This window comes from Rhea pennata, chromosome 2 (assembly GCF_028389875.1).
Source record: "Rhea pennata isolate bPtePen1 chromosome 2, bPtePen1.pri, whole genome shotgun sequence".
Classification (NCBI taxonomy): domain Eukaryota; kingdom Metazoa; phylum Chordata; class Aves; order Rheiformes; family Rheidae; genus Rhea; species Rhea pennata.
Genome location: NC_084664.1, coordinates 139,708,054 through 139,724,685, shown reverse-complemented (window position 1 = coordinate 139,724,685; position 16,632 = coordinate 139,708,054). Strand labels below are relative to the sequence as shown.

Genomic DNA, 16,632 nt, shown 5'->3' with positions numbered 1-16,632 from the left:
TCTAGAATAATAAACACATTTTCAGTCACCAGTATTCTATCTGATTGTCAGTTCTGGAGCAAAACTTTATTGCCTGATTGCCTTCAGTTATTAAAGACTGGATGTGATGAGCAAGATGGTCCCTTGCAGCTGTAATCATAGCCATGTTCTGCGGTCTGTGTTGCTGTACTTGTAGGTCATGTACAGTCTTGAATAAAACTAATTTCTTTCAAATTTAAACTTCACTGTTTTTACATTTTTAGTAATACTGATGGAGAAGTGTGTCCATATGTGTGTATTATGTGTCCGTAATAAAGTGAAATTAATGAAATCACAAACATTATACATATTCAGACATTTCCAATTGTATCTTTTAGTTAAATTTTACTCTTTCCTTGACTTGTCTTCTATGATTTTATGAGTTGACTGTTTTTTGAGGTGAGGGGAAGCAAACTTGCTGTGTAATAATGGAGTATATTATGTATATATCTTGGCTGATGCATAAAGTTGCCTACTGTTCAAAGAAGAAAACACAATATTCTTTTAAATAAAAAGAAAACAGAATGAGTGAGCTTCAGTTTTGAGTGTATTTAATTAAGCAGTTCTGTTGGATGCAAGAGGTCAAGTGAAGAATATTTACTCCATTAAAGGTACTAATTAACTAGCTGTTATTGATGAATTGGTCAGAGTGTCTGGTAGAATTATGGATGTGCCTTTGTGTGGCCTCAAGCAGAAGTTACATTACCTATCGCAAAGGTGAATTCTTTGGGATAACCTCTGTCCTTTGTTTTGATAAGCCTTTCCGTGTGTTGATGCACAAATCCAAACAAAAATATATCTCTCTCATATGAGCCTATCAGTTGGTAATCTCAAGATTCTTTCCTTATACAACGTTTTCTGTGTTTGCTTTGCTTTGTTGGTAGGAGACGTACACAGAGATAGCTGGAATGCAGAGGTTTGGGGCTTTCTACATGGATTACTTGTACACAATGGAAAGCACCAGTGGCAAAGGTACCTTTCTTCTTTGTTTACCTTGTTAAATAATAGAAACAAAGACTTTTCAGGCCCAGCTGGTCCTTGACCATCTGTCCTCTACCTTACCTTAGGTTTGCCTTCAGGTTCATAGTTAAAATGGTTTCTTCTGCATTGATACATTAGTTGTCTTATCTGTTGTTGATTGTTGGTGTTCTGCCTTACTTTCTGCCTAAGTAATTGAGATAATATCTCTTATAATCAGTGGCTAAACTGAAAATAATTCTCCTGTGGCAGTGCAAATTTCATTAAGATGACATCTTTTTATTTTAAAGTCATTTTTGTTCTTGTTGATGTTATTCACTTTGGAAAAATATATTGAAAATGTTGATCTTCTGTTTGATGTAGAAGATGTTAATTAAAAAAAAAAAGACCATGCTATTTTCTTCTGTCTGGGGGGGGGGGGGGGGGGGAGAAGGATGAGAAGGCTATGCCTTCAAAATTACTTAGCTGAGTATGTATATATAGCCCTAAGGCGTGTGCTCTTTTAAAGGTGGTGTTTATGGTTGCAGAAAAGATGGTGGAGAGAATTGAATTTGAATATACCTATCTTAAGGATTTTGAGAGCAAATAGTAGCCTAAACCATGTGCACATAGGCATCTGCCAAATTCTAAGACATTTTTGACATTCCCATCAATTCCTTTCTAAACCTGTGAGAATACAGGGGATTTGATGCACAAGACATACAATTTGCTTCTGTGAGCATCAGAAAAGCCAGGACAAAGGAGTTAATGCATGAACAATTAATGTGCGTGTGTGTGTGTGTGTGTGTGTGTGTGTGTGTAATTTATTGATTTATTTATATTTATACTGATATTCCTATAATGAATAGTACTTTTTTTCTGGGAGATTGCCATCTACAGCTGCTGATCTGCAGCTTTTTCTGCCTAAGTAATGATTTTTTTCCCCACCTGTGTATTCAGTACTGTGAACACTATTGCTGCAAATGTCTCATGACAATTTTCAACTATGACCAAACATATTTATCTGTTCTTGCTATTTAGTCTGATTCAACTGTGGGGTTTTTTTTTTTTTTTTCTTCACATTTTTATCCCTCTGCGTAAGAGAAATCTCAGTGCTAGTTATGTGGGTTTTTTTCTTTTCCTCTCTTTCTTCCTGAATATGTTAGACATTAAATGTAAAAGGAGTAGGAAAGAAAAACTAATTTTGGTTGGAGGATGGATCGTGCAAAACTTATTAATAATATATCTATGTATATATATGTATATGTGTGTATATATACACATGCATTTTGTACACATACACACATATATAAGTATTTTATATATACTTATTTTTACATAGAAATAATACATTTATAAAATAGTATGTACATGAACGTGTGTGTGTACACTACCATTGCGCTAGATAGTTGGGGGTTCGACTAGGTAATTTAACCATTCTTTCCTGGGCTGGAAGCTTTGCTATCTGTGTACCGTATCGTGAGTTTGATCTGAAGATAACTGAGAATTTGTACATTCAGTCAAGCTTTTACTGCAGTTTATTTCTGTTTTTAATAAAGAAATAACTGTTCCTTTACACACACAACTTTTATTTAAGAAAAGTGGAGGACATGGGATACTTTTTATCTCCTTTTTGATTTTTGTTACTGAAATTTGAATGTGCATAGGTTATTTAATTATGAGGAGAAACTGATGTGGACTTCCTTGCCTTGTTTTTCTGAAGATAGAAGGAACTGAACAAGATACCCTTTCCTGACTGCAATTAACCCTTTTCAGAAAGTACTTAATGCAAAATCACTCTTTTTAGCTCACAGCCAGTCTAGTATTTTCATAGCACTTTTTTTCCTTCCTCAGCTTCTCTGCTATTTCTTTTAGTTTGTTTTCCCAGGTCTTTGGCTTTTATTTGCTATTGGTCACTAGGAAAACATCTCAAAATGCTCAGCTTCCTATCAAGCCTTGCTGTGTGCTTCCATTTCAGTATTACTCCTCTAAATCTAGTTATCTGAATACACCAGATATAAATTATCTAATTAAATTAAAGTTGGCTGTTGAGTCTCTAGACTTTAGAATTTTAAACCTTAAAATTTCAAATAGTTTTGTTCCTTAGGAAAGCGGAGCTGACATTTTCTGCTAGTTATTTTCTGGCTAATTTTTCCATACTGAAAGCCAGCTATATAATTAATAAATTTAACACTATCAAATTGTATATAAATTATTTAATTTAAAATTGAGACTTAAATATTTCAAGATTTTAAAAACAGTATAAATTTTGCTGTAGTTTAAACATGTGGTGCTATTATGAAAAATATTTGTGTAAAAAGTCAACATTTTACTATTTTTCATTTTGATTTTGTTAATTATATATTTAGTTAAAACCAATGCATACTACCTTCCCCTAAAAACTCCAATATAACCGAAATTATAGGAGGCAGTTACTGTGATTGTAAGATTTTTATCTGTCAAAGCAATTTTGGTTTGTCACCTTCTTCACCCCTTTAACCTTTCCTGGAGCATACAATTACTGATTAAACCACAAGTGCCTCCTGGATAGTATTAACCTCAGGAGTTTCACCTGTCACTTATGTAAGCGCACTAATCACTTTTAGTATTTTGAATAAAAACAAGATAGTGAGTCATGCACAATAGTTTAATTTTGAAATTCTTCCTGTCCTTCCCTTCCCACTTTGTTTTTCTGTTTTATGTCATCTGTTTGAATGCAAAACAATAATTTCTCTGAAACTTTTTGTAGAATATAAATTCCACTGATCCCTGAGATCTTCATGACCTGCAGATTTAATACAGTGTAACTCTGAAATTATGTATTTTGTTTGTGTTTATTATGCAGTACTCTCATCTTAAAGTTTTTGTCAGTTAGAACTAGGCTTGTGGTTTGTTGAAGGCTGAAAACTGTGATCAGTAACCTGATTTTTTTCCTTTGTGTGTCTGCAAACTTTCAAAAATAACCTGTGAACACTTATTTCTGCATAACCTATAGAAGTCACGTTCTTTTTGCACTTAAATATGCATGATTATACATAATTTTTCCACATAGTGGATAAATTTCTGTCGCTTCAATGTATTAATCATATATATAAAATATGGCCCACACAAGTGGGTCTGTTCTGTCCTTTTTGAAAATGTAGACTATTATTACTTTGAAGGCTTTTGGCCTTGATTTCTTTCTTTTTTTTTTTTTTAATGTGAGGTTACATTTTTTATTTTATACTTCTTGACAGTGTTCATCTGAACTCGATGTAGGATAGACTTGAAGGAAGTGCTTACAAAAATATGTTAAATGCACATTAAATAAAGTATACCCTGGTAACAGCCTATATATTTCCTTTTTTAAAAAAAAGCCCTTTTCGTGATTGCAAATAATGGTTTCATGGGTTTTTTGTTGCCTTTGAAGCATCTTGCCTTCAAAAGTGAAGACTCTTCTTGAGAAGATTTGAATAGGGTTTATAAGGTTATCTTTTTGTCCCCATTTTCTTTCAGAAATGGTAAACAGAACAGCGAGGGGAAGCAGAGGCCATAAATGCTCTCGCTATCAGCTGTTCTTAGGCTCTGAGGGACAAAGTCAATTCTTCAGCTGAGTCTGTAGGCCTGTAGAAGCCTGCAGGCTGTAAGAACAGCTCTGTCTCAAGTTAGAATGAACCAGGACCATTCCCCTCACCAGCACTTAGAAGGAAGACCATTTTACAGAGTGATTTACAAAGGAGAGAAGAAAACATCCTCTCTTCTCTCCATTAAAAAGACTGTTCTGAATTAATGTAGTGAAGGAGAGAGGGGAAAGGGAATGTTCCCATGAATCATGAAAAAAGACTAGGTTCCTCTCAGGCAACCAGAAAGAAAACTTGCATTTTTCTAGTTGGTTTAGAGGTAAGATTTGCCTTGAAGCTCTGAAGCACACCATGCCAGGCTGGCTTAAGCACAAAACCTCAGCGACTTGGAATTTGACAGATGCCCCAGCTCCTGGAAAAAATGGGTGGGTCAGCCATCTGCAGCTGCCTGGTTCCACTGCTCATCTTCTCTTGCCGTTTCCTTCAAATGCATTGGTACAGACAGATTACATCCATGAGGATGAGAACATAACTAGAATTTGGAATTATCACATTTTCCTACGTTTCTAGGCAATAATTCTCTACAGGTGTGCACTGTTTTTTACTGTAACGGAAGATCAGGAGGTTGTTTAGATTTATGCAGGAAAATTTGCATCCTGGGAGATGGGTGGGAAGGGGAGGGATAGAATCTGCCTTGCTTTGTGTGAAGATGTGCAAATTCCACTTTGGATAAGAAAGGATTAATGGCTTGGCAATCACTTGAAAACTGTTAGTGATATGAACAATGCCACGGGAAAAATCAGTCAACATTAACATAGACTTTAGTTCTTGCACCACGACTTTATCGTAAGTGTCGAAGGAGAACATATTAAGGAGACAACTGTGGAATACAACAGTAGAGACCAAGGTGAAACACTAAGTGTAATGACTTAGCATATTTCCTGTTTCCTGTTTGTCACAGTTTTGACAAGGTGGATTGTGGCGTACTGTACTATCTGAGGAGTGTGCTCTACCCAGATTCAGTGAATGACTATATTATCATAATTCAGTTTTGTCTTAGAATTCTTTTCTTTTTGTATGTTAAATAGTCTGAGAATCCGTTTAATCTTGATAATTTTTTGTTACTTTAATAGTTAGCAAGACATTTCATGTATAATGCTTTTATCAAAATTGTAAAGACATTGTCAAAGTGTTGAGTCTGAGTGGAACTTCGCGAAGTAAGTATTTTTTTGCAGGTTGTACATAGCAAGAAAACCTGTTTCTGACATCTGTATAATTTAACTGAAAAAATTTTCTATGAATTCCATTTAGAGTAATGTAGTCGTAGTATTCCATAGCTGAGCAGTGGCCTGTATACAGTGAACGTGTGATTTCAGTCTACTTTATTGCCCAATATCTATTATCACAGAAATTATCATTATACTTTGATTGGTACACTGGTTGGAAGTCTGAGCACAAAAGCTCAACTGGGTGCAGAGACTTAATAGTCTTTCAGACCCTGAGGTCAAATGTCTAAAAATGGTATGAGACACATTGGTTGAAGAGATCTGCATTCTCACTACCTGTGCTCTACCTCATCAGTAGATGGAAGGGTTTTACCTCCTTCAGTTGTCACTCTGATTTATGACAATATGAGTGAGTGCAATTCCCATTTCTGTTCTCGCCCCCTTTACCTGCAACTAGAATTTCAAGGGCCCGAGAATCTCTTTCAAATGACGTCTCTTCACAGTAAATTTTTTCCTGCACCTTCAAGCTGTAAGATTATTTGGTGGATATCTTTGCAATATAGTGCAGAAGTTTTGAACAGCATAGTTGTCATTGGCACCTTGGATGAAGTTGGCCATGTAAGTTAGAATGTTGTTTGGGCCTTCAAAGCATTAGGACTTCTCAATGACTGATGAATTCATATGGTGCTTGGCGGAAAGGCAGAATCTTACTGTTTGCTCTGCCTTATACAGGAATAGTACTTTTTTACACATCTTTTAAACCATTTATGGTACATTTATGTATTTAATTTGTGTTTTTTGTAACTTCTGTATGTTTATGATAAATCTAGAATTACAGGATTTGAAGCAAAAGTAGTTTGCAAAGGTTAAACTTTTATATCCAATTGTTTGATATATGTTGTTATCTGTAAAACTTCTAGTTCCTGGGAATCAGCAAGACCTTTCTTCAGTAAAAAGTGAAGATTTTGGAAATGTGCAGGAGATGTCTACGAAAAACCTCATTGTTGGTCCACTCAATCTTCAGTTGGATAGCAGTGCAGTACACCGGATAATGAAAATGATAGTTTGTGCTCTGGAACATGAATATGAGCCATACAGCAGAACTAAGCCAGGTTTGCTATTACTGCATATACACAAATATGCAGAATTAAATTAGATCAAATTCAGTGCTCTTGAAGGAGTTTAACTAGTCAAATTTTAAATATGCCATTTTTTTTATGAGTCCAAATGAAAACATTAAAAGGAAGATAAAACAAACCGGGCTATCTCTATCAGTGCCAGTTCAGACAATTTGAAAGCCATATTTTTCAATCACGGGTGGAGACCGTGTTGAGGGGTCTCCATTCCATGTTGAGGGGAATGTTTATTTTATTGACACTTCTAGGTTATCTTAGAAGCCTTAGAGAAGGAAGAATCCGTGCTAGTATTCATTGATTAGTTTGAAATAAAAGTTATATGGAGGGGGGGGGAAGTGATTGGAAACAAGCTATGATGAAACTGTTAAGATAGTATCTTGCATAAAGCTTAGTGAGCTGTATAGATTTCTCACTTCTGAAATGTGAGTTTCAAACTGAGGAAAATACTCCAGTTATGACTGCATTTAGCCTTAGGTAGAACCAGTGGAAGGAATAAAATTATTAAATACGGAGAAATGAAAAAAATACTGGTTTCAGTTTTTGCTAATCTCTATTTTTTGTTTCATGTATGAAACAGCTACTGTAAGAAATATTTTATATGTATTAGTCATACTTATGTAATCTTGATTTGTTATAGATGTTACAGATGGAGGTAGAACTATACCAAACTCGGAAGGAGTAGCATCATTGGAGGAATACATTCCTACTCGACTTACAACATTCACTATTCTTAAGTGTACAATTACTATCCCCGTGGCAGAATTCAATTTACTGGACCACTTGTTGCCCATAATCATGGGTGAGAAGGTAGGTATATGCAGATATTTATTCAGTTCTTTACATGGACATGTGTTATTTAATTTGAAAAATTAAGGTTAAAATATATAAAGCTGTAACGTCAAACATGCATTATCTTAACGTATGGCTAGCCACATCTCTGCTTTTCATCCCTGATTGACTTCATGTGAAATAATGGAAATTGAAAAAATAGCTTTGCTAGGATGGAATAGTGTGATTTTCCTTCTGGGCTGCTATTCCATGTGCCAACCATGTTACTGGCTTCCAAATGAGTTTACTGCCCGTGAGCATTCCTTTCACATACTTAAGACCAGTGGTGTGTGCAGTGATAAGCCAGACTTTAAAACAGAAGATGTGATTTACTGATAGGAAAGCAAAGTTTGGAGGAAGAAATCAAGCAGACTAGGTAGCTGGAACTTGAAGTTTTCATGGTACCCTTTGGATCAGAAGGCTACCGGTTGTCACTTTGCCACACGGATACTTCCAACCTTGGTCAAATCAGAAATCTTGGAATACATGTTCTCAGTAGATGCTTCCTAGGTGCTAACAGCTAGTTATGTTTGTACTAGTTGCAGCCAGGACATGTGCAAGACAGTTTTAACGGGACTTTTAACTGCTGTATATTGTACAATGTTTTTATCTGGGTACTTAAACTGAGTAGGGAATCTATTTTTTTTTCTGATTATTCATTAACAATCTCCTAATTAATGGTCTCTGCTCCGAAATACATGGTTCAAAACAGTGTGAAGATGAAGAGGACTTCTGATTTGGATGCAGAGGAGGTGATAGATGAATCTGTGAGACTAGAAAATTTTGCGTATTTATATTCATTGCATGTTTATATGATTTAAGATTCGATGTATATGTGCAGGAAATGTGCACGAACTAAAGAACTAAAGATGACACAAACTAAAGTGTCATCGATGGCTTTTCTTTTAGTGGGCTCATGTAATTATTCTCGCTAGAGAATTGAAGTACACATGGTGACATGCACATGTTAATTCTTCACTTGGATCACTAGTCTTTTGCCCTTTTGGCTGCAACTTGTATAAAATGTCAAGCACATACCATTTATTCAGTGAATGTGCTTGAGGAATCTGTACCTCTTTTTCCTAAATTTAGACTTCCTGTCTTTTCACAGTTAAACTTGCTGCTGCCAGTGAACTGGTGACAGATCTGTTGCCTGTTGACCTATAGGATACATACAGAAACTTCTATTATTAGAAAATATGACATTACCAAATCTGTAATTGGAAGCATTACTTCCTCTCAGCCTGGAAGTGCTCAGTAGATTGTACTTTAAATATCAGTGTGAATAGCAAAGCTATCTTGGCAGTGTAAAAAGTTTGTAGATATATTATTATTTTTCTTTTCCTTTCTGCTCTGAGACCGTTGTTGGGTTTTTGGAATGAAATAAGCCTCATTTTGAGGGACTGGAAAGTGTGAAAAATTGCATCAGCAATCCCTTTTCTCCCCAAACAGCCAACAAGTTCATAAAACTCTTGAACTTTAAATTGCAAGGCTCTGGTTCAGCATGCGACCTACTTGTGATCAGTTATTTAGCCATTTTGAGCTCAAGGTGGTAAAATCGTGTTTTGCATCAGTGCAAATGTCTGTTGTAGATCCCAGTGAGAAAGGCTCTCAAACTGCGTAAGGTATTGATTAAAATACATTTTACTGTAGATAACATGAGAAGGAAAAAGGGAACAGCATACATAACCTTACATCCCAGAATCTCTTCGGATGCTGGAAACCCTGAGTTGCGCAGCATTGGGTGAACATCAGCACAGATGGAATCTGTGCAGTGTGCTATGCCCTGACTAGAGATTTGTCCAGTGCAGCACAACTAGAGGTTTCCAGCATCTGAAGGGTTGTAAGATTGTCTTTGCTATTCTCTTATTCCTTCTCATGTTTTCACTAGTAAAAGCTATTTTAACCAATACCTTACGGTGTCTAAGAACATTTCTTGGAATCTATAACAAATGCTTGCACTGGTGCATTACAAATCCTTGATGCAGGTTACTGTGTATTCTGCATAAACGTGTACATTAAAAAATAACTAGCAATATTCAGAGCAATGTTAGCTTGTCATCTGTGTTCATACATTAAAGTTGAGGTGATTGAGTTTTACAGATGAATGTTCTGTAACGACTTTACTCTTTAGTTCAGCAACTTGTCAGGTTTAGCTGAGTCATGTCTTAAGTTAAACGTTCGCCCAAGGGGGCTTTTTTCAAATTTGTACACTGGGGCCAGGTGTCACAGTACCGTGACCATATTCTGCAGCATCATGAAAGCTGTTTCTCTGCACTGATGTAAAAGTTTCTTTATACTGGACTCTGTCTTTAACAAAGTAATATAAACATGCAAGTCATGTTCTGTAGCAATAGTCAAGTATTTGAAATTGCAGGTAGAGAGAATAGTTCTTTGCCTCTATAAACTTAGGCTGAATTTCATCAAAATTCAATTGAATATGTGGGTGGAAGAGATACGTTCAGGTATGACCCATCTTTTACCTCTCACAGTCTGAGAATTCTCCGTTTGCTTTCCTTCTACATTTCCCAGATCTTTGTCTCCTTTGCATATTCAAAAAGTGCTGTTTGTCGTTACTTTTTACTTGCTCTTGATATCTTAAACTATGAGACTTCTCCAAATTTTCTCAGCTTTGAGAAGTGTATTTTTCAATTAAGATCATTTCAGTGCTGTGGAGGAAGGGGAGTTACACCCATTTCCTGTCTTTGCAGTCAGGATAGAGACAGTATCTGTAGTCGCTTTGAAAGCTGAAATCTCTGATCTTTCTGTCCTTGGACAGATCGTATCCATATAATGGGTAGACAGCCCTATAGGCAGACAAGTTAACTCAAGTTACCTTTTACATGTTAATTTTTCACTTGATGTTTCACTTTACATTTCTTGAATGAAGCCAAGCATATTTAAAATATTAGTAACTCTAACTTCTAGATTTAAAGCAGTACATAAATCATCTTTTAAAAAATCTTTTGGTGCATATTTAATAAAAGTTTTAGAATCATAGAATAATTTGGATTGGAAAGGATCTCTGAAGAACACCTAGTCCAACCTCCTGCTCAAAGTGAGCCCTGTTCGAGCAGGTTGCTCAGGACAGCATCCAGCCAAGTGCTAGGTGTCTCCAAGGATGCAGATTCCACAGCTGCTCTGGGTAGCCTCTCCCAATACTTGAACAGTAAGATCTTCTCTTGGCCCTCTCTTCTCCAAGCTGAGCAGCATCCTTGGCTTCAGCCTCTCTTGTGGGAGCGATCATGTGCTCTGTACCCCTAATTATCTTGATGGTCTTCCACCAAACTCACTCTGGTATGTCCATGCCTTTCTTTTACTGGACATGGTACTTCATTTTAATGAATACTATGAAAAATGTTGTTGAATGTATAGAACTGCAACACTTACTTTTTGAAAGTGCATTTTCTTCTTTTTGTCCAGCATAATTACAAACATAATGTTGTATGGCAGTGTAAAAGCTGTATCAGCATGAGTGTAGTGTGACTCGTAGTGCTTTTGTGTGATAAAAATGTAACTAAATATTTAAAGTAAATATAATATAGGAAAATGTAAATATTAAAATACATGTAAGTAATATTAAATATTTTGACTTGCATATTCTAGGTGAAAGTTTATTTCTAAAATTATATATAGAATATACATACAGAAATTACTTACGGAATATACATATAGCAATTATTCTCAAAATATTTGAGGATTATCATTAGGAGTATGTGGTAAGCAGTCATCTTTTAATAGATCATTACATGGATATTTGCTTTTGTGTCTATGTGGCAGATAATACATCTGTAGTATAATAATTGCACCTTTTTTTTTTGTTTTCTTCTTCCCTAGAATTCAAGTGGATTGTTAAATGCTGCGAGTTTCCAGCCTCTGCGGCCTTTACCTTCCATCAGAATATTGGTGGATAAAATTAACTTGGAGCATTCTGTACCAATGTACGCTGAGCAACTTGTCCAGATGGTCAGCAGCCTTAGCCAGCCGTCTGATAACCTGCTTCATTACTGTTATTCCCACTGCTATCTAAAGGTAAAATAATCTTGAAACCTGTTTCTTCTTGCAGTATGCTGAGAAGTTCATATAAGCATAGACAGCTCTAAAATTTTAGTTAGGTTTTTTGTGAGCATTTTCAAGTTAACTGAAAGGATATATAGTTAAGTACCTTTCATGGAATAAATATGATATCGGATCAGTACTTCTTACTTGAGCCGTGTGTTTTGTAACATAAACAGAGAACTTCAAATGAGGAAACAACACAAACCGAAGCTCCAAAGTCTTCATGGCAGGACTGAGTTGAAATAATTTGGAAGGAAACCTTTCCCATTTCTTAAAAATAATTCTTATAGAATAGATAGATTACTATGAACTATGCTTAGAAACTTCATAGGATTTTGAGAGGGAAAAAACATTGATTTTAATAGTGTTGATAGAGCAAAACAATGAGAGTGAGGTATACAGTCAAAGACTTTTGCCAAACAGTTTCAGATATTTTCATCTTAGGAGGAAAAACCTTTGAATGCTCTCAATTTAAGTTCTATTAGGAAAGGAATTTTTATTGCTAGGTTGGAGGGAGTTTAAGATGCTACTGAAAAATCATTTTGAGACTGTTCAGTTGTCATCTGCTAAGATTTCAGTAGAATAAAAAAGTAAACTATTAAGAGGAGTTTTACACAAACGTTCCAACCTTTTAGGATGAACTGTCTGCTTGGATGATTTGAAAGGCTTTTGGGTGCTACTAAAACATAAATATTTAGTACCAGTTATATTAATTGTGTGAAAATTTCCAGTTCTCCATTCACTTATCTGCACATACCATAACAAAAATCTAAGCAATGAAATTCTTACTATCTGTGTAAAACACAAACATTGTTCCAGAATTACACAGCAAGTTCTCAGTTTGAGGGGTAATGTGTTCACCTCCTACCATGAGATAGCAATATCACAAGTCAACCTTTTTTTAATTTGGGAAAGACTTTTTCTATTCTCAAATGTTTTAGCAACTATCAGTATTTTAAAAATATAGATTTTAAATTTGAGTTTTATTGGGTCAGATATTTTATTTGCTAGTTTTAATATAGGCATGTGTTGTGTTCTTATGTGAGTAGAGATAGAACGCATTACAAAGAGTCAGCTCTGTGATCAATATTTTACATATTACTAAGGGAAAATTGTAGAGAATAATTGTTGTGAACTTCTATTTAGATTTTTTTTTTCATTAAGGAAAAAGAAAGCTTCAAAGGAAAGCTCCTCTTTAAATACCACTTTTTAAGTAAATGTTATAATTGCAAAAATTAAAATAAAAAAAATTATATGAAAGGCAACATGTAATCTGCAGAGTTAAAGGAGGATATAGACAACCATTTCAATGGAAAAATTATAATTTGCATTTGTTTTTTAACAATTTATATAGAGTAGACAACTTTTCTGAGTGAAGAGAAAATGTACGTACGTACATACATACATATATATTCATATTAGAACACCGTTTAATTACTGGCAGGTTTTTCTAGTTATTTGTGGGCTTGGCTTTGGTGGGGGAATCCTCTAAAAGTAATACTTAATGTATTTCGTATTTATTGAATATATTTTAGAAGAATTGATTTGTATGTTATATTTCAAAAATAACTTGAAATGATCAAATCATGTACTATTTGACCTATATAAATACTTGTACACTTTGTGTACACTTTGACCTATTGCATTTTCTTTCAGATATTCGGTTTTCAAGCAGGACTGACCTCTTTGGACAGTAGAGGATTATACTTTTTTCCTGTTCCAGTTATTCCCTCTTTCAGTACTGCTGTTTATGGCAAACTGATAAAGTTTCCCAAATATTGGTGAGTGTTAAGCTTGTGCACTGTATGTAAGTAAAATACACAATAGCTACTTCTGCTTTTATGAGTGGTTTAGAAAATACATGTGCCCTATGCATCCCTAACTTTCTTTTTCCTTTGTATCTTATATTTTACTTTTAAGTCTGTTATTAATAAACCCCTTTGTGAGGCTATAGGTTTTAATTAGTGTTTTAGATAGATCTTTGGTAGATTTTTGGTTGGGAGAATAGAAGATTCTATCATCTATCATCATGTGAGCACACATTTGTTGAATTCCTGAGAACCAATTTCCATGCTTCCTTAAGCTAAAGTTCTATACTGCGATTAATGTGTTGAACTGAACTTGTCTGCCTTCTCTGTTTCAAACTCAACCAAATAAGAAAACTTGAAACAAAGCCTAATCCTCATGAAGAATCGTACTTAAAATAATAAGGTAACAGTCAAACAGGTTAATGTGTTAAACATTTCCTCTTCATATATTATGTGCTGTATACCTAGATTGACAGAGATTTGTTTTGAAAGTGTAATAGATTATTTAACAACAACAACAAAAAGAATACTATACTTGTAGTGGTACAGATAGAATATAATGTTTTTTCCTCTTAAAAGTTATGATACCATATTAAACCTAAGAGGTTTTTTTTAGCATAATCAGCACACCACCAGGTGGTAGCAGCTTAATTGACTTTCTCATATTTTCCATCAATAGTTCACAAAAATAGTAACCACTTCAAATGAATTACTGTTCTGTCATGGCTTTTTGCTAAAAAATAACATATAATCAGCAAATAGTCTGGTAGGATTGGCAGCCTCTTCTCACATTCCCATATATTTTACATAAAGTTATTCTTTGTGATGCTTGTTAGTAGTAGTACTCTTTTGTTCCTTCTCTCTCTTGCATTCTCTTTTTTAATGCACTGTATTATGACACATTGCCCAGCTAAAAAATAGAGTGTGCTAGACTAGTAACACAGAGAAATAAAAATAAGCAGTAGTTCTAGGGGGATAAAATGATACTGCCTTAAAACAGCAAATCATCTATCAGCATTTATTAGCAGATCCTGCAATACAAGTACTTATTGTGGTCTAGTATGTCTTAAAAGAACATTAGTTGTAATTTTTTCAATTTTTTTCTATGATGCTCTGTGTTTCTAGAGTTTGTTTATTTATTAACAATGTGAAATAATTATATAAAGTTAATTTATTCCAACAATCTATCCTAAACTAAGCAACACCAATTTGCGGGTAATAAAGTAGAAAAACAAATGAGTACAGCAGCAATGTGGTTAAATGAAGTGTAGTTTGAAGTGAATAAAACTCCAGATGAAATGCATCAAATAGCACTTGAACTAAATCGAAATCAGCGTGAGGACTGAGAGCTTCATTGAAGTCATGCAGTGAGTGAGAATTAGTCTGGTAGAATAACCTGGTAATGTCATTAAACTTAAATTCATTCTGTCTCTCCCCTCCCTCTGACCCCCCTCCCCCAATTATACCACCTGCTTTATTTGTGTTTTTAGATTTCACATTCCAGAGTTTCTTAAAGTGTGCACATGTGATGCTACATGTGTTCTTCTGTTTCTTAGTAGAAAATATATACGACAGACCATACCTTTTAAAAACAAAGACATTTTATGAACTGTTATGGAATCCCTCAGGTAGTATGTTTTGAGTTAGCAGTGAAAAATCTCAACTTTATTTCTGACATAAATCAGTAGAATAGCTTTCTTTTCTGGTTTGAATATAATAATCTCAAAATGTATACTGTGTATTCAATACTGTGATAATACTTTTGATAAACATTGCTAGCACATTGTAAGACACACAATTTGAGCAATATCAGACCAATAAATTCCAGCAAAAAATTAATATTGCAGAAGTGCTGTTTCATTATATTTACTAAATTTATCTGTTGTAATGTCAGTTAATACACTTTCTTATAAAAGAAATTGCTCAGACTTGATAGTTAACTACGTCTTGGACAACTTCTAAATTGTAATTTATTTTTGTATTAAAGTCAAAAAGTCTTGTATTTTATTTTATCAAGCACAGCAAGATGCAAAATACAATGTTAATGTCAATAGTTTATAACTACTTTATGTAGTGTTGCATGCCAGATTGTAAAGCAGCTTTCAAAGCTTTCAGAAGGATGTATAAAAACAACTAAGAATTAGCAGAATATGGTTAGAAGCCCAGAATGAATGACAAGAATGTTTAATGCCAAACAGAAATCTTCAGAGGAATTAGCTGATTATTTTTTTTTCTTCTGGCTACAGTTTCTCTTGCAACAGATGAGGTAATTGAGTGTAGGATAGCTGAGCGGTTTAACACTGTTGCTTATAAGGTATCACTGTAATGCCTTTCTGAAGAACACTAAAGTACCATTAAAGAGTATAGATTGCATACCATAAAGAATGTAGATTTTTTTTTCTTACCCTGTCATCTCTGTGTTCCCTTTCCGTGACAAGTGTTCTAGACTTTCATCCTCTTGAATCAGGTCCATGGAAAGGTTCTTGCTTACTCTCTCCATGTGTGACAGCCTTTGAGATGATGAATACTTGTGGAATAAGGATATAAATGGGGATCCTATTTCTACCTACGTTCTGTTCAGCAGTTTAGTCCCAGAGTCCATTGTCAAGGAATCTGTCTCCTTGATATTGAGTCTTTTTGTTTCTCATTTTGAGACTAAGGCAATAGCTACTTATTTACTGTCTGCAAGGAAGCACCAGTATGGACTTGCATAATAGCTGGTCATCCTAAATGTTAGTGTGTGAATGGATCATTGTATGAGTAAGTTGTGGAGCTGCTGGGTAAATTAGTATCTAGGATTTAATGGCTTTCGCTTTAATTATTAGTGAATGCATAGCAATTAGTTGAACATTATTGATACCAAAAAGCCCTGAAAGGAATTGTTACTGTATCAGAGGAAAAATCTAGAGGAGAAACTTGCTCTAGATCTAGATAATTAGCTGTCAACCAACAAAATCTTTGTGATGAGAGATGAAATGGATATATTTCTGCAAATATTCTTTCTTTTGAACTGTTTTCTGCAAACACTGTCTTAGGAAGT

The 16,632-nt window shown here is 34.7% G+C and overlaps 1 protein-coding gene across 13 annotated transcripts in view; it reads left to right on the top strand.

Annotated features, from left to right (window-relative positions):
* The window catches only part of VPS13B (vacuolar protein sorting 13 homolog B), a 460,401-nt gene that overhangs the window by 70,185 nt on the left and 373,584 nt on the right, over positions 1-16,632 (top strand). For all 13 annotated transcript variants that reach the window (XM_062570474.1, XM_062570471.1, XM_062570467.1 and 10 more), the window contains 5 exons: positions 903-990; positions 6,682-6,873; positions 7,535-7,704; positions 11,563-11,757; positions 13,441-13,565. In XM_062570474.1, the coding sequence (XP_062426458.1) occupies positions 903-990; positions 6,682-6,873; positions 7,535-7,704; positions 11,563-11,757; positions 13,441-13,565 (770 nt within the window). The remainder of the gene's footprint in view (positions 1-902; positions 991-6,681; positions 6,874-7,534; positions 7,705-11,562; positions 11,758-13,440; positions 13,566-16,632) is intronic.